Source organism: Notamacropus eugenii, chromosome 5, assembly GCF_028372415.1.
Source record: "Notamacropus eugenii isolate mMacEug1 chromosome 5, mMacEug1.pri_v2, whole genome shotgun sequence".
Lineage (NCBI taxonomy): Eukaryota > Metazoa > Chordata > Mammalia > Diprotodontia > Macropodidae > Notamacropus > Notamacropus eugenii.
Genome location: NC_092876.1, coordinates 336,069,890 through 336,094,388, shown reverse-complemented (window position 1 = coordinate 336,094,388; position 24,499 = coordinate 336,069,890). Strand labels below are relative to the sequence as shown.

The 24,499-nt window shown below is 38.6% G+C and overlaps 1 protein-coding gene across 4 annotated transcripts in view; it reads right to left on the bottom strand.

The window, feature by feature from the left end:
* Positions 1–24,499, bottom strand: part of PCYT1A (phosphate cytidylyltransferase 1A, choline) — a 100,784-nt gene that overhangs the window by 25,143 nt on the left and 51,142 nt on the right. For all 4 annotated transcript variants that reach the window (XM_072613669.1, XM_072613672.1, XM_072613670.1 and 1 more), the window contains one exon: positions 16,636–16,762. In XM_072613669.1, the coding sequence (XP_072469770.1) occupies positions 16,636–16,762 (127 nt within the window). The remainder of the gene's footprint in view (positions 1–16,635; positions 16,763–24,499) is intronic.

Genomic DNA, 24,499 nt, shown 5'->3' with positions numbered 1-24,499 from the left:
TTACAGATATTTTATGGGCTATGGGGGTAGAACTCGAGCATGTCTGTCCTTCCACTCCGCCATCTTGGCCCTGCCCCCCTCCCCCATTTATTTATGTTCTTAGGTTTCTCAAACATGGATTTCTGTTCCTTACTGCTTTGGTTTCTTGCTTATATAGTCTATTCCACTGATCTATTTTTTTCTTTTTTTTTTAAAACAATTATTAAATGTACTGAGAAATTTTTCAGTATTTCTCCACTGTAAATAAAGCCCAATCTAGGTTTTGGATAAAAACTTTTAATCATATTAAAGAAGAATCTTTCTACATCTATGATATTTAATGGCTTTCAATTTAAATGAGTTTTGTAAACTTGCCAGACAAAAATTAGATTTAGATCAGAACCTTATATCACAATAAGCTCCAAATATATGTGACTTGAATATAAATGTTTAATGCCATAAAAAATAGGAGAGAATTCTTAGTCAAATAAAGGAAGAGAAAGGCAATCATGAAGCTGAAAAAGATGAGTTAAATTACATAAAATTAAAAATATTTTGTTCAAACAAATCAAAGCAGAATTGTCAATGGGAAGGATCTTTATATCAACCATTACTAATAAACATTTTCTTGATAACAAAACATATAAGGAATTCAATATCTGCTATGTACCATGCATAGCACTGGGCACTAAGACAAAAATGAAACAGTCCCTGACCTCAAAAAATTTATATTCTAGTAGGGAAATACAACATGCATTCAGAGAAGTAAATATAAAATATATACAAATGTAATTAAGATAGGAAGAAGTCTTCTTGTATGAAGTAGCACCTGAGCTGAGCCTGAAAAGGACCAGAGAATTCCTAGAGGCAGAAGGGAAGAAGGAAAGCATTTCAGGTATCAGAAACAGTCTATGCGAAGATGTGGAAGTGAGAGATGGAATGTCATGGACAGAACACATCAAGTAGATCAAGTTTACCTACACAGAGTTGAGCAGGGAGGTGGTGGTGATGGTAATGTGTGTAATCAGCCTGGAAAGATAGGTTGACACCAGATTGTGAAAGGCTTTAAATTCCAAAAAGAAGTTTGTGTTTTTCCCTTTAGAAAATATGGAACCAATGAGGCTTTTTGAGAAAGGGCATAATGTGGTCATGAAGAATGATCTGTGCTTTAGGAACAGCAATATGGTAGCCATGTGAGAGGAGAGAGATTAAAAGAACAATTAAGTTGAGACAAGAGATAATGAAATTCTGAAGAGTAGTGACCCAGTGTGAACATACAAATGACAAGATCTGGCAAATGATTAAATTGTAGGGAAGGGAGGAGCCAAAGAGTTGAAGATGACTAAGATTGTGAACCTGAGTGACTGGAGGGATTGCAGTGTCCATGTTAGAATCAGGAATCTGAGAAAAAAGGTGGATTTATGGGGAAAGACAATGAATCCTGGATTAGACAGGTTGGTTTGAGATATCTGTGAGAAATTCAGGTGGAGATGTTCTGCAGTCATTTTGGTAATGGAGATCTGGAATTGGGGAGAGAGTTATGGGCTAGATAAGTAGATTTGGGAATCACTTCAAAAGAGATGATATTGAACCAATGGAAACTGATAAACTTTACAAAAGAATAAAGAGAGAAGAGGGTCCAGACATAGAACTGGGGTATATCTATACATAATGGGCAGGACATGGATGATAATGATGCTGAAAAGGGGTCAAAGGAAGAATGGTCAGACTGAAAGGAAAAGAATACCAAAATAGAGTGCTGTCAGAAAGCAAAGAGTTTGTAGGAGCTAGGGGAAAAAGAATAAGAAGGGGGAGTATGCAGGGGAATGGGGAACAGTGTAGAAGGGGAATGGTCAACAATGCAAAATACTGCAGAGGTCAAGAAGGATGAAGACTAAGAAAATGTCATTGGCGTTAGTAATAAAGAATCAATGGTGAAGAAGGATGAAGACTAAGAAAATGTCATTGGCGTTAGTTAGTAATAAAGAATCAATGGTGACCTTGGAGAGAGAGGTTTTTAGTCAAATGAAAATAAGACAATAGATTTAGAACTGAAAGGGACCTCCAAGTTTATCTAGCCCACTATCCTCATTTGAGGATGAGGAAACTGAGACCCAAAGAAAATCTAAAATGACTTGCCCAAAAATACATATATAGTCAGTGGCAAAGCCAGAATCTGAATCCAAGTCCTCTGACTCCAGATCCAGACAAGACTGCATTACACTGGGACTTAAACTAGACTTCAAGGAATTGAGAAGAAGGAGAGGAGAACACAGAGTCAATAAGGCAGTTTTTTAAAGCAATATGACTGTTGAAAGAAATAATACAGGATGATAAGTTGAGGAAGTAATAGAGGTTAGTTGAAGGCTTGTGAAAATATGGGGGAAATCTAGGCATATTTGTAGTTAGCAAGGAAATATGGAATTAGCACAAATATATAAGACCAAAAGTCATTAATACTCCAATAAATAAAAGTCAAAGGACACAAATTGTTTTCTATAGAAAAATTACATATTATAAATGACCTTATGAAAACATGTTTCAAATAACTAACAATAAAAGAACTGAAAATTAAAACAACTCTGAAGTTGTGCCTCACATCCAGCAAAATGGCAAAGATGACAGAAACAGTCAATGCTGGAGAGGCAGGAAGAAGACAGGTATGCTGTTCATGGAGCTATGAATCGGTCCAATCCATATCAGAAAACAATCCAGAATTATGTAAGAAAAATTATTGAACTATTCATACATACTCTTTGACCAAGTGATTCCACTATTCAGCACAAACCTCAAGAAGGACAGAAAGTTCGATATTTACCATAATATTCACAGAATAATCCTGTGATAAAGAGAACTAGAAACAAAGTGGGTACCAAATGACTGGAAAATGGCTAAATAGTAGTGGTACAAGAATACACTGCAATGTTATTGGAAGTAAAATGTGATAAATATAGCTTCTAGCAAAGATGGTGGCCAGCATACCTACTCCAGTAAAAAAAAAACCCTGAAATTTGTACCAGACCAAATAATGATCAAGAAATCCAATGAAGAACTAGGTAAATTATTTCTTCCACCCCAGAATTTCACAGAAAGTCAGCCAGAAGCTCAGGGGCAACAGTACTGGGGAACTACTAGCAAAGCTAGTGCAGGCAGACAAGATGGGAGACTCCCAGCTGGACCAGAAGTGGGCTATAGACTCATATAGTCTGCAGGCTTCTGAGGCTTGAGGCACTCAGCGTTAAAGGCTCCTCAATCCCTATTATAATGAGAGATCCCCAATTTGGTTGGTAACCTTGGAAGTCACCAGTAGCAATCAGTGCCAAATTTCTGCCTGTTTTTGTCAAAAGAGACGGTTCAAATCCTGGGGATAGGGATATAAATAGACACATCCAAAAATGAGATACCAAAAGAAAAGTAAAACTTTTATTAAAATAATTTTAATTAATTTAAAATAAGGATTACTTATCTCTTTGAGCCTTCAGGAAAGAAAAAGAACCGGAAAAGAGACAAAGAAATAGGTTAGGTGTAGCTAGAGTAAGATAAGGGAGAATTCATGATTGGTGGCCTCAATTTTCTCAGTTAAATTAAGAGGCAAAGTCACCTGTCAAGAATGAGAGAAGGTATGATTAAGGGCTGGATACCTCAGGTGGGTGAACAATATAAAAAATAGGTGTTGTGGGACATTTGCCAGGGAAGCAACAGATGAATAATGAGATTGACAAGAACTAATGACCTAGATTGAAATTATATAGTATGATCTATTGTGTGCCAGGTCAACATAACATGGTTCTATGAATTTTCTATAGCAATGTTCTGACACCTAGAAAAATACAAGGTAAGGAGTTTCTGGCAGGGCACTCTCAAAGGTGGTGAGAGAAGTTCACGGTATAGCTTTGTTGCTGTGTGGTGAAGGTGTAAATGTCATATTGACTCATTATCCTACTTAACCACAGCAGCTTTCCCAGAATCATCATTCTTCCAACCTCCCATCACTTCTCTCCTCCCACCCTCTCTTGTTGAGAATCTTGTTTCATATTTCACTGGAAAAATTGAAGTCATTTGCTAGGAGCTTTCTCTTCATCACATGACCCAGATGCCTCCTACTAAGAGGTAGCTTTTCTCCTTGTCACAACACAACTCTGTACATACACAAGTGATTCCAAAGCATCCTATCTTCCCTAGCAAATTGCTCCTTCTCTCCCTTCTCTCCAGCACTGTCTCCTTGTCTACTGATTCTCTACTACCTACAGACATACTCATTTCTTCCCCATCCTCAAAAAATTCTCAACTGACCCAACCATCCCTGCTACCTATCAACCTGTCTGTCATTTTGTTATTGTGGTTAAACTCCTTGAAAAGATCATCTACTCTAAGTATCTCCACTTTCCTTACTCTCACTCTCTTCTTCATTCTGCAGTCCAACTTCATTACTCAACCAAAACTGCTCTCTCCAAAGTTACTAATAAGCTCTTAACTGCCAAATTTAATAGACTTTTCTCATCCTTCTGTATCTGTCTGCAGCATTTGACACTGTTTATCACTCTCTGTGTGATTCTCTTCTTTCTAGGTTTTTGAGATACTACTCTTTCTTGGTTCTCCTTCTACCTATCTCATTTGCTCCTTCTCAGTCTCTTTTTTTGGATCTTCATCTAGGTCACATCTGGAACTGTGGGTGTACCATGGGGCTCTGTCCTGGGCCCTCTATACTATTTCACTTGATTTGATCAGCTCCTACAGATTCAATTATCCTCTCTATGCTGATGATTCTCAAATCCATTTCTCCAGATCTAAGCTCTTTGCTCATCTCCAGTCTTCTATGTGTCTATTGGACATCTCAAACCACATGCCCCATAGACATCTTGAACTCATTATATTTCCCCCTAATTCCTTCTAACACCAAACTTCCCTATTGTTGCTGAGGTTACCATTACCCTCCCAGTTACCCATGTTCACAACCTACATGTCATGCTTGACTCTTCACTCTCTCTCATTCCCCATATCCAATTTGTTGCCAAAATCTGTACATTTAACTCTGTAACATCTCTAGCATATGCCCCATTCTCTCCTTTGACACTGCTACCACCCTTGGGCAGGCCCTTTTCACCTAACCCCTGGACTATTACAATAGCCTCCTGGTTGGTCTCCCTACCACAAATCTCTCCCTGCTCCAGTCCACCTACTACTCAGCAGACAGTGATCTTCCTAAAAGTGCATATCTGACTACTCAATAAACTCCAGTGGCTACCTATCACTTCCAACATCCAATATAAAATTCTGTTTCAACTTAAAGCCCTTCTTAATGTGTTCTCCTCCTCCTCTGCCTACTCCCTCTCCCTGCTGCTACCTTTACACAGTCTTCTTACTTCCCGCTACGTACTTTACAGTCCAGAAACACGGGCCTCCTTGTTGGTTCTTACAAAAGATACTCCATTTTTCAACTCCATGAATTTTTCACTGGCTATCTTCCAATCCTAGAATCTCTCCCTCCTCATCTGTCTTTTGGCTTCACTGGCTTCCTTCAAGTCTCAGCTAATAAAATCCTACCTCCTACAGGAAGCTTTTCCCAGCTCCCCTCAATTCTAGTGCTTTCATTCTATTGAATATCTTCATGCATGCTGACAGCCAGGACTCTTTTTGTCCTATCTTTGCATCTCTAGCACTTAGCACAGTGCCACGCCCTTAGTAGATGCTTAATGTTTATTGACTGACTGATAGAATGGAACTTAAGTAGCTGCTTATCATTAATCACAATATATACAATATTCTTTTATCTTTCGTCTTCAGAGATGATTACAATGATGCTGATGGGAGTCAATTTTAAGCACCCACAGTCACTCAACAAGCATTTATTAAGTAGTTACTCTATGCCAAGTGCAGTATTATCACCAACAATATCCTAAGTCCTAGCAGGACCTGTTGCCTGACCACCTTTCAAAGGAGACTATTGTTGAAGCCTTCCCTGGCTTCATTTGATACCTTCTATATTAAGCAAATGTGGCAGAACTGTCATAGCCCTGGCCCTACACGCTTCTTGGAATGTTACCATTCTGTTCCAAAATAGCATAAACACAGCTGTCTTGCCTAATTATGTATTACTCTGATTTCAACCTGTCAACTATGATTAATTCATTGGTGAACTGCAATAAAACCTATAGCTGTTATTATACCTATGTTCTATTCTGAGAACTCAGTCTCTGGGAGCTACTTTGCAACAAGCTATTTACTTTTCTCTGTGACTCTGATGATCAATTAGCTTATTCCTGACAAGTCTTAAAGTTACAAAAAGTTACAAGTCACAGGGCCACTGTGCAAGAGTCCCAAAAGGAAAAATTGATTTAATAGCAAGGTGTTAGCTAGTTACCTTATTCTTGACACTCATGTCCAAAACGTCCTCACGTCCATGACTGGACATTAGTTTCTCTTAATGTAGCCAATCAGATTAATTTTTTGACTGCCATATCAAAAGGATGACTCTTTTTTCATAGGAACTGCTATCTATCTAATCTGCCTCACTTATCCTGGGAAGGGCATTGTTAAGCTGGTGAGGCCACTGAAGGGAAACCAGGATGGCGAAAAGCCTCAAGATTTTATCATGAGAACAAGTTAAAGGAACTACAGTTGTTTAACCCAGAAAGAAGATTAGAAGGGAAAAAAGAGACGTCAGTTGTCTTCAACAATCAAAAGAGCCTTCTTCCAGTATTCCAAGAACTGTAACATGAAAGAGAAATTAAGACTTGTTTTACTTGACCCTGGAAGGCAGATCTAGGAGCAACAGGTAGAGGGGTCATTCAACCTCTATGAGTGTTCATTTCCCCTCCTATAAAACAGGGATAATGATACTGGCACTGCCTACCTCAAAAGTTTGAAAGGAAAGGACTTTGTAAACTGTAAAGTAGCTAGTATTTATGCCTGTAATCCCTGTAATCCTTGTTACTGAGAACTGAGGCTGGTGGATCACTTGAGCTCTGGAGTTCTGAGCTGAGGTCAGCTAAGTCCATAGGATCCTTCATTAAGTCCAGCCCATGAGTAGGCGTGCCGTTGAGAGGACAACTGCCTTAGGAGGGGTGAACAAGACCACGTTAGACCAAGTTAGACCATGTAGCTCAGTGGTGGATTCAGGTCCCATGCTGCTCATAATCTACTGGGGTTGAGAAAACAAGCAAGCACAAGCTATAATAAAGGATGAAAAGAATTTAGAGAAGGAAGGCATTAGAATTAAGAGCTGTTGGCACAGGAGTAATAATTAGGAGCGGGATTTTGTTGTGGTCATTCAGTCATCCTTCAGTCTTGTCTAACTTTTCATGACTCAGTTTGGGGTTTTCTTGGCAAAGATACTGAAATGGTTTCCCATTTCCTTCTGCAGCTCATTTTATAAAGGAGGAAACTGAAGCAAATAGGGTTAAATAACTTGCCTAGTGGTCAGACCATCAGTAAGTGTCTGAGGTCATGTTCTAACTCAGGTCTTCCTGACTCCAGACCCAGCATTGTATCCACTTTGCCCCCCGACTTCCCCTTGTCTTAAGGTGTACTTTCTTATGTTCTTGCTCTTCTTAACTGCACATAGCCCCATTATACTCATATATCTGACTAGAAGTGTGATAGGAATCTAGCAAGGTAGGGTGAGGTCACAGAATGACTAAGTCTTAGAAATTTCCTTATAAACTGGGTGGAATAAAACAAACCCAGGGACCATATGAACACAATTACAAAACACTTTTCACACAAATAAAGTCAGATCTCAGTAACTGAAAAAACATCAGGTGCTCATGGGCAGACCAAGCCAATATGATAAAAATGACAATTCCACCTAAATTAATTTACTTATTCAGCACCATATCAAATTACCAGATGATTATTTTCCAGAGCTTGAAAAAATGTCAAAATTCATCTGGAAGAACAAAAGGTCCAGAATATCAAGGGAACTAATGAAAAGAAATGCTAGGGAAGGTGGTCTAACCCTACCAGATCTCAAATTGTATTATAAAGCAGAACTCATCAAAACCACTTGGTACTGGCTAAAAAATAGAGGGAAAGCACAGTGTAATAGGTTAGATACTCAAGACACAATAGTCAATGAATATAACAATCTACTGTTTGATAAACCCAAGGACCCCAGCTTCTGGGATAAGAACTCACTGTTTGACAAAAACTGCTGGGAAAACTGGATAACAGTGTGGCAGAAACTGGGCATAGACCAATGCCTGACACCATACACAAGAATAAAGTCCAAATGGACACACGATCCAGGTATAAAGATTGATACTGTAAACAAATTAGGGGGGCAAGGAATAGCGTATTTCTCAGATTTATGGAGAATGGAGAAATTCTGACCAAACGAGATAAAGAACATTATAAAGTACAGAATGGATAATTTCAATTACATTAAATTGAAAAGTTTTTGCACGAACAAACCCAATGCAACCAAGATTAGGAGGGAAGCAAAAAACTGGGAAAGAATTTTTGCAACTCATGTTTGTGATAAAGGCTTCATTTCTAAAATATACAGAGAACTGAGTGAAATGTACAAGAATACAAGTCATTCCCCAACTGATAAATGGTCAAAGGATATGAACGAGCAGTTTTCAGAGGAAGAAATTAAAGCTATCTATAGTCATATGAAAAAATGCTCTAAATCACTCTTGACTGGAGAGATGCAAATCAAAACAACTCTGAGACACAACATCACACCTATCAGATTGGCTAACATGACAACAGGAAGATGATAAATGCTAGAGAAGATGTTGGAGAGCTGAAACTCTAATTCATTGCTGGTGAAGCTGTGAGCTGATCCAATCATTCTGGAGAGTAAATTGGAACTACACCCAAAGGGCTACAAAAATGTGCATACCCTTTGACCCTGCAATATCGCTTCTAGGACTGTATCCTTAAGAGACCATAAAAATGGGAAAGGGTCTCACACGTACAAAATATTTATAGCAGCTCTCTATATGGTGGCCAAGAATTGGAAATCAAGGGAATGCCCAGCAACTGGGAAATGGCTGAACAAGTTGTGGCATGTGAATGTAATGGAATACTATTGTGCTATGAGAAATAATGAACAGGAAGACTTCAGAGAGGCCTGAAAGAACTCATATGAACTGATGCTGAGTGAAAGGAGCAGAACCAGGAAAACTTTGTACACAGCAACAACCACAGTGAGGAATTTTTCTGGTAGACTTAGTCCTTCACAGCAATGCAAGGACCTAAAAACTTCCCAATGCACTCTTGAGGCAAAATGTCTTCCACATGCAGAGAAAGAACTATGGAAATGGATTGCAGAATGAAGCAGACCATTTTCTTTTGTATTATGTTTTGTTGTGTTTTATGGATTCTCCCATTCATTTTAATTCTTCTATGCAACATGACTAAGATGTAAGTGTAGAATCCATATAAGATTGCACACTGTATCGGGAAGGGAGTGGGGAGAGAGGAGGAAAAAAATCTAAGATATATGGAAGTGACTGCAGAAAACTGAAAACAGGGGTAGAGCCAAGATGGCAGAGTAGAAGGATGGACCTGCTCTAGCTCTACCCCCACAGTTCATAAAATACCTGTAAAATATGACTCTAAACAAATTCTAGAGCAGCAGAAGACACAAAATGACAAAGTGAAACAGATTTCCAACCCAAGACAGCCTGGAAGGCCGACAGGAAAGGTCTATTGCACCAGGCACAGAGTAGAGGGCAGTCCAGCCTTGGCCACATGGCACAGCAGGACTGGAACAGGCTTCATGGTTCAGAATCACGAGTAGCAGCTGTGGTTCCCAGATTTCTCAACTCACAAATACAAAAGAAAGCTTTAAATGTCAGTGAGAACACTCTTTCACCTGGGTGAGAAGGGAGCAGGGTTCGGCCACAGCCCTGGCCCACAGCAGCCACTGCAGCAGCAGCATCCATTTTTGGAGCCCTAAGCCTAGACACCCTGGAGGAATTGAGTGGCAGTCCTGGGGTGAGAAGGAGCACTGGTGTGATGGAGTTGGTAGAGGCTCTGGAGACAGAAATCCTACTCCCATATCCTGGGCAGGAAAGCTTGTGGTTGCTCCCAGAATAGAGCGCAGGTCAGGAGAGGAGTAACTCCTCTCCCTTGATTGTGCCACCTTGGGGGAACTGAGAACTTACAGGTCCCTAGAGTAAAACCTCCACCTGAAAAAGGACTTAAAAGTCAAGTAACTGGCTGAGAAAATGCCCCCAAAAGGGAAAAAAGAATAAAACTACAGAAGGTTACTTTCACGGTGAACAGGTATCCTTTCAGATGAGGAGGAACAATGTTTACCATCAGGGGAAAACCTAAAAGTCAAGGCTTCTGCATCCAAAACCTCCAAAATAAATATGCAATGAGCTCAGGCTATGGAAGGGCTCAAAAAGGATTTTGAAAATCAAATAAGAGAGGTGGAAGAAAAATTGGGAAGAGAAATGAGAGAGATGCAAGAAAATCATGAAAAGCGAGTCAATGGCTTGCTAAAGGAGACACAAAAAAATGCTGAAGAAAATAACACCTTTAAAAATAAGCTAACTCAATTGGCAAAAGAGGTTCAAAAAGCCAATGAGGACAAGAATGCTTTAAAAAGCAGAATTAGCCAAATGGAAAAGGATGTTCAAAAGTTCACTAAAGAAAATAGTTCTTTAAAAATTAGAATGGATCCCCAATTGAAAAATGGTCAAAGGATATGAACAGGCAATTTTCAGAGGAAGAAATTAAAGATACCTATAGTCATATGAAAAAATGCTCTAAATCACTTTTGATTAGAGAGATGCAAATCAAAACAACTCTGAGATACCACATTACACCAATCAGACTGGCAAACATGACAGAACAAGAAGACGATAAATGTTGGAGAGGATGGGAGAGTTGGAACAGTAATACACTGTTGGTGGAGCTGTGAGCTGATCCAACCCTTCTGGAGAACAATGTGGAACTCTGCCCAAAGGGCTACAAAAATATGCATACCCTTTGACCCAGCAATAGCACTTCTAGGACTGTATCCCAAGAGATCATAAAAATGGGAAAAGGTCCCACATGACCAAAAATATTTATAGCAGCTCTCTTTGTGGTGGCCAAGAACTGGAAATCAAGAGGATGCCCATCAATTGGGGAATGGCTGACTAAATTATGGTATATGAATGTAATGGAGTACTATTGCCCCATAAGAAACCTTCAGAGAGCCCTGGAAGGACTTATATGATCTGATGCTTAGTGAAAGGAGCAGAACCAGGAGAACTCTGTGCACAGCAACGACCACAGTGTAGACTTGGAACTTCACTGCAATGCAAGCACTTAAAAAAATTCCCTATGGTCTTCTAAGGCAAAATGCCTTCCACATCCAGAGAAAGAACTATGGAATTCAATTGCAGATTGTAGCAGATCATGTTTGTAATGTGTGCGTGCGTGTATGTGTGTGCACTGCATTTGTTAGATGATTTCTCCCACTCATTTTAATTCTTCAACAGAGCATGATGATGGCAAAAATGTATTTAATAGGAATGTATGTGTAGAACCTATACAAAATTGTATGCTGTCTCAGGGAGGGAGGAGGGAGGTAGAAGTGAGGGAGGGGAAAATAATAGTCTAAGTTATATGGTAGTTATTGTAGAACACTGAAAATAAATAAAATTAATTAATAAAAAAATAATATAAAAAAATTAGAATGGAGCAGATAGAAGCTAATGACTTTGTGAGAAACCAAGAAATTACAAAACCAAAGGAATGAAAAAATAGAAGACAATGTGAAATATCTCACCAGCAAAACAACTGACCTGGAAAATAGATCCAGGAGAGACAATTTAAAAAACATGAGACTACCTGAAAGCCATGATCAAAAAAAGAGCCTAGACATAATCTTTCATGAAATTATCAAGGAAAACTGCCCTGATATTCTAGAATCAGAGGATAAAATAAATATTGAAAGAATCCACTGATCATCTCCTGAAAGAGATCTGAAAAGACAAACTCCTAGCAATATTGTAGCTGAATTCCAGAGTTCCCAGGTCAAGGAGAAAATATTACAAGTAGTCAGAAAGAAACAATTTGAGTATTGTGGAAATACAATCAGGATAACACAAGATGTAGCATCTTCTACATTAAGGGATCAAAGGGCTTAGAATATGATATTCTAGAAATCGAAGGAACTAGGATTAAGACCAAGAATCACCTACCCAGCAAAACTGAGTATAACACTTCAGTGGAAAAAATGGTCATTCAATGAAATGGACTTTCAAGCATTCTTGATGAAAAGATCAGAGCTGAATAGAAAACTTGACTTTCAAACACAAGAATTAAGAGAAGCATGAAAAGGTAAACAGGAAAGAGAATCATAAGGGACTTAGTAAAGTTGAACTGCTTACATTCCTACAGAGAAAGATAATATTTGCAACTCTTGAGACTCTTCTCAGTATAGCTGGAGGGATTATATACATATAGGCAGAGGGCAAAGGGTGGATTGAATAGGAAGGGATGATATCTAAAAAAATAAAATTAAGGGGTGAGAGAGGAATATATTGGGAGGAGGAAGGGAGAAATGGAAGGGGGCAAATTATCGCTCATAAAAGAGGCAAGAGAAAGCTTTTTCAAGGGAGGGCAAGAGGGGGAAGGTCAGAGGGAAAAAGTGAAGCTTACTCTCATCACATTTGGCTTAAGGAGGGAATAACATGCACACTCAATTTGGTATGAAAATCCACCTTACACTATAGGAAACTAGGGGAGAAGTGGGGGCGTGGGGGTATTATAGAAGGGGGCACATGGGAGGAGGTAGTGATTAGAAGTAAATACTTTTAGGGAGGGATAAGGTCAAAAGAGAGAAAAGAGTGGGGGGCAGGATAGGATGGAGGAAAATATAGTGAGTCTTTCACAACATGACTATTATGGTAGTGTTTTTCATAACTACACATGTATAGCGTATATTGAACTGCTTGGAGGGAGGAAGGGAGAGAAGCTAGAACTCAAAAGTTGTAGGAATGAATGTTGAGAATTATTTTTGCATGCAACTGGGAAATAAGAAATACAGGTAATGGAATACAAAAATCTATCTTGCCCTACCAGAAAAGAGAGAAGATGAGGGTAAGGGAAGAGAGGGGTGTGATAGAAGAAGGGCAGATTGGGGGAAGGGGTAACCAGAATGCATGGTGTCTTGGGATGTGGGGAGGGGAGAGATGGGGAGAAAATTTGGAACTCAAAATCTTATAGAAATGAATGTTAAAAACTAAAAATATAATAAATTAAAAAAAAAGAAAACTGAAAACAAAGTAATTAAAAAAAAAAGAAATGATGAACAGGAAGACTTCAGAGAGGCCTGGCAGGACTTATATGAACTGATGCTGAGTGAAAGGAGCAGAACCACAGAACTTTGTACACAGCAACAACCACAGTGAGTGAGGAATCTTTCTGGTACTTAGTCCTTCGCAGCAATGCAAGGACCTAAAAAATTCCCAATGAACTCCTGAGGCATAATGCCATCCACATCCAAAGAAAGAACTATGGAATTGGAAGCAGACTATTTTCTCTTGTGTTTTGTTTTGGTTTGGTTTTTCTGATGGTTTCCCCCATTCATTTTAATTCTTCCATGCAACATGAGTAAGGTGAAAATGTATTTAGTAAGAATTTATGTGTACACCCCATATGAGATTGCACATCATCTTGGGGATGGAGAGGGGAGGAAGGGGAGAGTGAGGGGAAGAAAATCTAAGATTTATGGAAGTGATTGTAGAAAACTGAAAACAAATAAATTAATTAATTAAAAAAAATAAATTGGGTGGATTTACTTTTGGCTAACCAAGAATCTTAATATCGTATTTGTACTTGTGTTAGAAAGACATGATAATCCAAATAGCAGAATAAGATGAAAAAATCAAGACTTCATTGGCATAATCCTTTTACTTGCTGAATGTTTCTCTAGATCCAAAAATTTCTAGCCATTGCTCTTCAGGATCAAATCTCAACAGCCAATGATGCTTATGGTCTGAAACAAGAGTCCTTTGCCTTTTTGTGTGGGATATTCCCCTTTAGCAGTACGGTGAAGTCTATGGACTCCTCAGAATGTTTTAAATGCATAAAATAAAATACATAAGATTACAAGGAAGCCAATTACATTGAAATACAGTTGTCAAAATCTTAAAAAAAAAAGTTCAAAGACCCCAAGTTAAGAAGCTCTAGTTTAAAGGCCTATCCACATTGGGCCGTGTCAGATTGACAACCTTCACTGGCTAAGGTGAAGAGGTAGAACATACGACTTCCTGGCTATGAACAGAGCACTTGCTTGTTCAGGTAACAGAATATCCAGGAAATACAACTGTGTAACACTTCCATTCATCAGAAAATAAGTTTGTGTCCTACAGCAGTAACCGAATTTTGATATGCATTAGCAGCTGGTAAAGTAGAAGAGAGACACTGGTTCATCTTTGATTGTATGGTCAATCTTTGATTGTATGGTCTATTGGAAGTATGTAGAAGGAAAATTATTCATCCATTTGTCCCACAAGATAAAGATTATCTTCCCTTTAGTACTACCCAGTAGAGATTACCCCATGATAAGAGGCTGAGGGTTTTAACTTTTTTTCCCCAAAACACAAGGAGACAGTCACATGAGTTACATAAATAAACTTGGAGGAAAATGAGACAGGTAAAGAAAAATAGGTAGTAATGGAGCTCGCAATGACTCCAAACATTTGTTATTATTATTAACTTACACTTCAATACTTCAAAAGATTATTTAGAGTAGGTACTCCTCTCCAAAGACTAAAATGATCATAACCCCTCCACCTCTCAAGATGATTTCTTAAGTTGCTATGGTCAGAAACATTCGTTATCACCGATGGTCAACCTCCTGGTGATAAATTCCTCCAAATATAGCTGAGCTATTTCAAACTAGGGCACCTAAGTGCATCACCGAGCCCACCAGGTCAAAGCCTTTTTCACTTCCGCTAGACATAGCCTTTAAGTACTCAGTGTCATTTTCATACCTGAATAAAGCATCACAGTACATCTTCAATGTAAGACTAACTAGTAAGAATATCCAAAGTATTCCATTTTGCTGCCTTGCCCAGTAAAATAAACTCATCCATCTCAAATGACTAAAAATGTACAACTCAGATAATGAGGACTTATAAACAATTTCTATATTTGCTTACAAGATTTTATTAATTTTATTTTAACATACTATGGAAGAGATTCAATCACAGGTATTGTCTTCGGAGTTACGAGTGAAAAATCTTAACAAAATAAAAATACTGCTTTGGTTTGTGAGTTTTTAACCAAACAACCCCAAAGAAAACTTCTCTGTCATGTAGACTTTTTCTTCAGCAATAGAATTAACTTCATTTGGACCTGTAAGTTCAAAATGGCTATACTATTGCCCTATTTGATACTGTTAGTTCTTTTTTTGAACCTAAGAATCTTTAGATAGTGCAATGGGCTGGAGGGCTAGGCTAGGAAAACCTAAGTTCAAATCCTGTCTCAGATATATACTAGCTGTGTGTGACCCTAGCCAAATCACTCAATCTGTCCTACCCTCCGTTTTCTATTCTGCAAACTTACAGGGCTTGATTCTCTGACCTCTAAGTTCTCTTACAGTTTTAAATCTACAATCATAGAATTCCAAGAGCTTCTATTTTTCTATTTCCTAAGGGTCTCTTATTTTCCTCACGAACATCACTCTTGTATCAAAAAAGATACAGTCCAGAATCCCTCTTCCCCTTAAGCTACAACAGACATTAAATACTAGAAGAGAACAGAGAGGGAAAATCTGTTCATATAATCTTGAGTTTTACCGTCATCACCAACAAAAATCTATACTATAAACTATATTGTAATCTGGGACCAAAAAAGTGCTCTTGTAACCTTCCTGGGCCCTCCCTCTCTAAATATCCATTTTGGAAAACAACGACTTAAATAAGTTTATTAATTTGCTAGATTTCTAGAGCACTGTTTAACTTCAAGGTGCTGTCCTTGATTTTTCAGCAGTGGGCCAAAAAATAAATGCAGATGGTACAGGTAGAAGGGACTGGTTCTAAGTAAGTTAAGCACACATAAAAATGGGAAACTGTTGTATTCTTGGAACACTGTTACCATATTACTGATTGCACAACAATAAAAGGTTCTGATAACTTTGAGTGAGTTGAATCGTCTTTCTGGGAAAAGGTTTGATGAAATATTAGAGCTCAGGTAGAATGGGAAGCTTGGGAAATAGTCTAGAGTGTAGTTTCCCATGTGAGACATACTTGAAGGACAAATAAAAGAAGGTTTTGGGGATAAGAAACAGTAAACTAGAACTACAACTTTATTTTTTGCAGCAAAATAGAGAGGAATTTAGGAACACGAATTGAACTCACTGGAAAGGTTATGCGATTAGGGAGAGAATCTTAAATTACATGTTATTAGAACCTCATATTTCACCCACTTCATTACTGGAATTTACTATTTGGACATAATTTGTACCTAATACCTTCAAACTTCCTCAACATTCCTTCTGAATTTTAGTGCAAAGCAGCTCAACTAAACTGTGAATTATACTATACTAGCACAGACAGAATAAACCTTCCAGCAACTGTGTGGATAAGCAATCTTTCTATTTTTTAAGAGAACACGCAATACTGATCTCATCAATGTTATTATCAATTCCTCCAGAAGGTGGGAGATGTCAAACCAGAAAATCCATTGTTTACTTACAATTGAGCAGCGAGGTATTTTGACAAGAATTCCATCTTCTTCTGTTGCTCCATTGGGTCCAGCTGGTTCTCTCCTCCTCTTCCTTGAATTCAATTTGGTGGAATTTGAAGCATCCATTTCCTCTAACCTGGACATAGAAGAGGGAAGAGATTATCTTCTTACTGGGGAAGAAAAAGCAAGCTAACATTTCAGTGATAACAACAGATGTACTCAGCAAATGGCCAAATCCAAAGTGTACCTTTCTACAAGGCATGCCAACTTCATTTGGCATAAACAGCAACACTCAATATGGTACAGTATTTGTCAGAAATAATGAATGATGCCCCTGAAAAGGGTGGTCATACCTTTATTCCTTTCTCACTCCCAACAACTCCATCTATATGCAGAAAATATACTGCATATTGTAGTTCACAAGAATCCTTATAATAACACTGAATTTACCTTCTTATTGCAGGTCAAAGACTAGAGTTTCTTGGATTAAAAGGAATACTTTGTGAGCTCTACTTTTGCTCATATCTATGGCAAGAGAACTCTGGAGGTATAGTAGGTACACAGGAAGCTTAGTGAGATTGGTCTGGTGTAGAAAATGGAAAAGGCCATGTCCCCCCTCCACCCGTCCCCAAGATAAAAACAAACAGACATTTGCAATCTAGTCAGTGAAGCTATACTTTGATCAATGTCCCACTCTAAATCAATTTTTATGTTCTGAGAATTCCCTCCAATACTGACAGTGAAGTCATGCGCTGAAGCAAAATAATTTCTTTAGCCTGGAACATGGATAACTTAAGAAAAGGTTGAAATGTTCAAAAAACAAAGTCCCATGTAACAAAAGTTAATATTCAAATAAGAGCAGGTAATTATTAGAGAGAGAGAGATTGCAATATGAATAAATAAATTTACATTTTTCAAGAGGAATTATGGGGCAGCATAGCACAGTGGATAGAGCACAGGACCTGGAGTCAGGAAGACCTGAGTTCAAATGTGGCCTCAGATACTTGACACTTACTAGCTGTGTGACCCTGGGCAAGTCACTTAATCCCAACTGCCTCACCAAAAAAAAGAAAAAAGACAATATTAATTACTGTCTAGTAACACAGGTTCCCTGTAATACATGTAGATCCATATTTCTCCCATCTCTTTCTACCTCCCATTCTATTAAGATGAATCAGCTATCGAAGGTTGTTCTGGCCATGGTTCCGTGCAGCAAGGTCAGCCTTAGGCAAAATGATGAAACAGGTGAAATTTACCTTCAACATCCTTCTCTCAGAAGTTGAGTATTCCTTACTACGGGATAATTAAAGCATTAGTTGATAAGGCTCAAAATAGTACCCTCTCAGGGGTATTCACAGTTTCTAAAAAACGACCCTAAGGCCAACAAATCAGCAGCCCAAAGCCAAGAACCAGAATGCCAATGAGAGAGTGTCCCTTTGTGTGCCACCCCCCCCCCCCTTCCCAGAAGGAGTAAGCTAGTGCAGTGTCTCCCAACCCTCGTAAAATGAATTGCCTGAGCGCATCTGGAGCAGGAGCTTCTAGCAGAGGGTTACAACAGGAGGGTAGAGGAACTGCGAACACAGACACACACACACACATAGACACACACATACACGGACACACACACACACACAGACACACACACCTCTCTCCCCATTAACCTGCTAGGTGTAGAAAGTACTTTAGATAAAGCCTGAGAAACGAACTCCTTTACCCACAGGGGACAACTCAGGGGAACTCTGAGGCTGAAGAACGGTTTCTTAACCTTTTTTATGTAACGATCCCTTCTCAGAATCATGCTTTTAATGTATGAAATAAAATATGTATGACACCAATTTTTCTGAAATATTGTTATTAAAATTTTTTTAAAAATTCACAGATGCCAAATGAAGAACTCCTCTTAGAGACAGCATTCACCTACACCTTGTCTGAGGTTAAAGGGAAATGAAAACTGTGTTCATTCTGTTCCTTTACTCTTAATTTAGTGTTCTAATTAAATGGCTTTCTCTTTTAAAAACTGACTCTCTCATTCATAACAGACAACCAGATGGTAGGCAGAGCACAAACTGTGGCACGTGAGCATTCCAAAGGGCCACAAAATAAAAGACAACTTGGAACAATTAATTTCCTTGATCTTTAGACCATACATACTAGAGTTGAAACAAACAGAAAATGAACAAGACAAAGAATTATAATTTTAAAAAAACCACTCCATTGGGAAATAGAGATTAAAGATAAGAATTATTTAGTTATAGCCAAGACAAATTTTGCTCTCACTAAAAAAAATACTCAAAAAAAATTATTGCAACCACTAGTATTATTATTAACCTGAAACAAAATCTCTTGAATCTTCTGTTAATGGTAGTACTTACTGCATTTGTATTGCAACTTAGTCTCTTTTGAGGGATGCTCTCTAAATCTTCCATATAGAAAATAGGCCTTAGATCTGATCTTCAAAGTTTAGTGCTAAGCTCTAAATGGAACACTTTTGCTTTTAAAAATCCAAGTCACAGATGTCAACTTTGAGAGAATGGGATTGCACTGAAAGTATAAAAGGGCAAACACATTTGTATGAATATTTATGGATTTTTATCATACTATGAATATAATTGTTAAAAGGAAATGAAAGTAATAATCTATTATTCTAGACAAACTGCTAAGGTAGATATTATTATTCTGCTGTTCTAAGAAGCCCAAGATGTTCATCCCTACTAATGCCAGCAGTTACAAAAGTATAACTATGTGCTTTAAGAATCATTAGAAGAAAAAACTTAAAAGTTCCAGCAGATGGGGATGTTACCTCAAGAAAAAACTGTTCAGGAATAAAGTAAGACAACATTCCTCATTTTCCCAAACGAAGGTGGTCAAGGACCCCAGCTTCTGGGATAAGAACTCACTGCTTGACAAAAACTGCTGGGAAAACTGGATAATGGTATGGCGGAAGGTGATGTCATGACTTGCAAGTGAATTGGATTTAAGTATAGAAGGGCTGTGCAAAGTCATCAGTCTCACTCTTTCCTCCGGAGCCATCTGGGTCCAGTGGGAGGACATAAATCAGGACGACTGGAGACAGCCCCAATGCGGTGGGAGACTCTGGCCTTTTAAAGCTAAGGTCTTTCCCAGGTCTCAATCCGTCTGAAGCAACCAGCTTGCAGATTAAACAGTAATAACAACAACAGCATTTATAGAGCACTTGAAAGATTGCAAAGTGTTTGACAAATATTATCTCGTCCTCACAAAAACTCTGAAAAGTAGATGCCAGTATTATCCCCACTTTACAGAGAAGGAAATTGATTAATACAGAGAAGTTAAATGACTTGCCCAGGGTCACACAGTTACTAAGTGTCTGAGACTGAATTTTAACTCAGGTTTTCCTGACTCCAAGTCCAGTGCTCTATCTACTGGATGACCCAGCCATGTTGTCTTTCCCATTAGAATCTGAGCTTCTTGATAACATGGACTGTTTCTTATTTTTCTACTTGTAATCTCAGTGCTTAGCACAATACTCTGGACATGAGGGCTTAATGCTTTATTTATTTATTATCTTAATTTGATAGAGTACTACTCTGCCATAAAGATTAAGTGGACATGGGAACATGGGATTGGGCAGAACCTAGGAGCACAATTTAAATGACAATAACATTATAAAAAAAAGTGTGAAAGACTTTAGAACTCTAATCAATATACAATGAAATTCTAAACATGCAGAGAACTAAAGATGAAAACACACTAATTCACCTCCTGCCAGAGTTAATAAACTGAAAATGCAGAAACACATACATTTTCTGGCATGGCTAATGTGGAAATTTGTTTTGCTGGGTCATGTGTGTTTATGACAAAAGTTGCATTTTGTTTTTCTTGATGGGGGAGCAGTTGGAGAAATAGACTATTCTATTGCTGAGTCGTTTCAGTCCTACCTGACTCTCTGTGATGCTATTTGGGGTTTTCTTGGCAAACATACTGGAGTGGTTTGTCATTTCCTTCTGCAGCTCGTTTTATGGAAGAGAAAACTGAGCCAAACAGGGTTAAGTCAAGCCCAGGTAGTAAGGGTCTTAGGCCGCAGCTAATTCAGATGCTCCTGACTCCGAGTATAGTACTCTAATGCACTGCACTATCTAAATGTCCCTTATAAAAATATGCATTTTTTAAAAATCATACCATTTACTATGCATTTGTAAAGCTGATTTAACTTTACAAAACTGCTTCCCTAAAGGTTAAACAATGATCTCCTTATGACCAAATCAAAAGGCCTTTCTTTATTCAACCTTTCTAGACCTTTCCAACTTCTTATATTGTTAAGCCTTCCTTTCCTTCTGGATTCACTGGCCTGTCCAGTTTTCAAACACTCCTGCTTTCTTGTTCTCGACCTGTAACCATCAATTTCCTGTCACCTTTGATGGCTCCTCTTCCTGGCCAACCTCAGGGTAGTTGTTTCTCAAGACTCTATCCCCAAAGCTCTTCTCTCTACACTTCTCCCTTTCAACCATCTATTTACTCTCTAAGCTTCAGCTGGCAACTTTACCTAGATGGTTTGACAAATCTGCATGGTTAGCCCCAACATTACTGCTGAACTTCAGATCCATAACTCTAAAATCATACAAGACATCTCCACTTACATCTACATCTCACTCACACTTCAAAACTCAACATATCTCAAATGAGTTTATTCTTCTTCCCCCAACACTGCTCTTCCTTCTATCATCCCTATTTCTCCCTGTGAGATCATCATCATTCATACTATCTTCCATGGAATTACCTGCAGTGTCTCCCTCTTCCTCTGACTGGTTGGTTTCTCCCAGAATCTCAATTTTAAGTAAAATGTCTTTACTTGGCCAGCTATGTTTTCATTCCTCTCCAGGCTCCAACCTTGACTTCTCCAAATGGCAGGTACCTCCCATTACATACACTCACACACATGCATGCATAAAACATACACACACACACACACACACACACACACAAAACACATTTGGCTTCTTATTATAAATTATCTTCCCCTGTTAGAATGTCATCTTTTTGAGGGCAAAGGCTGTCTGTCTTTTGGCTTGTGTCTGTATTCCCAAAGCTTAGGTTAGCACTGTGCCAGGAACATAGTAGTGCTTAATAAATGTCTGTTCTCTGACTTTTCTTCCCCTCCCCTCTTGCAACGCCACCCCCACCCCCACTTCCTTACTTCTCATATGCAGTTATCAAGTTCTACTGATTCTTCATCCACAATCTTTCTCCAGTCTTTCCCACTTCTCCTTCCTATTTCCAGTGCCACCATCCTGGCACAGACTCTCTTTATAATATTCCCGAACAATTACAACTGCTTTCCAAATGCTACTTCTCACACTGATTTCTCTCCCTGTTCTAACTTATCCTTCAATTTGATGCCAGCTTAATCTTCCTCATGACCTGATCATGGCACTCTCACTGCTTGAAATCCTTCAATGGCTCCTTATTTGCTTATAAAATCAGGCCAGTAAAACAGCTCTGAAAGACTTAAGAACTCTGATCAATGTGATGACTAACCAACCACAATCCAGAAGATCCCTAATGAAATAGGCTTTCCACCTTCTGCCTGAGAGGTGATGTGCTCGGGATGCAGAATGAGACATCATTCTTGGCTATGGCGACGTGGGAATTAGTTTTGCTTGACAAGGCATATTTGCTTACAGGGTTTAGTTGTTTCTTTTTTCAGTGGTGGTGATGGTATGAGATGGGAGGAAGATGTTTCAAAAATGCATTTGAAGGTATTGCTATTACTCCTCCCTCATTCTGTGTTGAACTCTCCTCCACAGTTACTGATCTAAGCCTCTTTCATGTTCAAGCTTTCCTATCCTCGATGTCAGTACAAGATTCTACCTCCTACTTTATTAAAAAAAAAAAAAATCATTTTCCCTAAATTCACTCTCCCTCACCCCCTGCCCCCCACCCTGCCACTCTATAGCTAATATTTTTCCCACATGCTCTTCATCTAGTCCACATTGTGAACAGTAAGTTCAATAAGAGTCAGCTGCATGATGTGGCAGCCAAAGAGACAAACATAATTTCCAGGAAAAGGGAGGTGCTAGTAGCTCTGTACTATGCCCTCATCAGAACTTGCCTGGATTACTGCATCCAGTTCTGGACACCCTAGTTTAAGAATGACTGCTAAATTCAAGAGCAACCAGAATGGTGGAGGATGTTGGGTCATGTCATATAATAATAATAAATGGTAAGTAGTACCTACTATGTGCCAGGTACCATGATTTAAAAATATTTTATTTTATCCTCAAAACAGTCCTGAGAAGTAGATGCTATTCTCATCCTTATTTTATAATTGAAGTGAGGCCAGCAAAGGTTAAGTGACTTGCCCAAGGCCACATGGCTAGTTAGGTGTGTGATGCTGGATTTGAAATCAGGTCTTCCTGATTCCAGGTCTAGCACTATAGCCACTGTGCCACCAGCTGCCATCATTTAAGAAATTAGTTAAGGAACTGGTTACAATTAGGTTAGAGAAGAGACTATGAGGGGCAGGGATGCTACAACAGCTGTATTGAAGTAAAAGATGTCCCCAAAATTTTAGGGCAGTTTTTCCCCCAATCTAATATTTTTTTTTTTCCCAATTAAATCCAAAAACACTTTAACATCCTCTTTTTTAAATTCTCAGTTCCAAATTCTCTCCCTCCTTCCTTCTCCTCCTCACCATTGAGAAGGCAAGCAATTTGACATAGCTTGTACATGTGTAATTCTGCAAAACCCGTTCCTATATGTCATGCAGCAAAAGAAAACAAAGACAATGCGCTGTGCCCTGCTCCCCTCAAAAAATAAGAAAAGAAAACAGTATCTTCAATCTGCATTCAGGGTCGACCACATTTTTCCTCTGGAGATGGACAGCACTTTCATTATAAGTCTTTCAGAACTGTCTTAGATCAACACGTCGCTGAGAATAGCTAAGTTATTCACAGTAGACCATCATACAATAATGCTGTTACTGTGTACAATGTTCTTCTTGTTCTACTCATTTTACTTTGAATCCGTTCATGTAAGTCTTTCCAGGTTTCTCTGAAATCATTCTGCTCACCATTTCTAACAGCATAATAGTATCATATCATCATCGCAATCATATATAACTTGTTCAGCCATTCCCCAATTGATAGACATCTCCTCAATTTTCAGTTCTTTGCCATCACTAAAAGACCTGCTATAAATACATATGTACATTTTAAAAAATCTCTTTGGGATGGGAATGCCCATTAATTGAGGAATGACTGAGTAAGTTGTGGTATATAATTATAATGAAATATTATTGTGCTACAATAAATAACAAGTAGGATGATTTCAGAAAAAGCACGAAAGATTTATATTCATTCAAATGTGAAAGTCCAGCCCCTGGGATGAATTTAGTTATTTTTTTTGTCCCCTGCTACCATGTGATTGTAGTACAGAGCTTGTGTTCTTCCCGGTAGCGGTTCCAGAACTGGTTTGTGTTCTCTACAGCTCACTTTAAGCTAACTGATCAACAGATCTAACAGAAAACTCAGGAAGTGGGACCTGATCATACAACCTAGCACTGGAAAGTAAGCCAGAGGGTACTGGTTGGGGTGGTAGGAGAGTTAAGTAATTTTTGTTTTGTTTGGGAGTGGAAAGGTTGTTTTCCTTTTTTTGTGGGGTGGGGGAAGAAAAAAGAAATCTGACTTTGGAGCTTCAAATGACACACTGGAGATCTGCAAACAAATATGGGGATAACATGAAACAGGTTTTCTTTTTCTGAGGAAAAAAATGGGCATGGGCTGCAGGACTATTTCAAATGCCCCATTTACAGTACAAGCACAAAAGTAGATGGTTTTTTACACCTATGAATTTTTACACCTATGAATATTATGCCCAGTTTCCTTCTCTTTCCTAT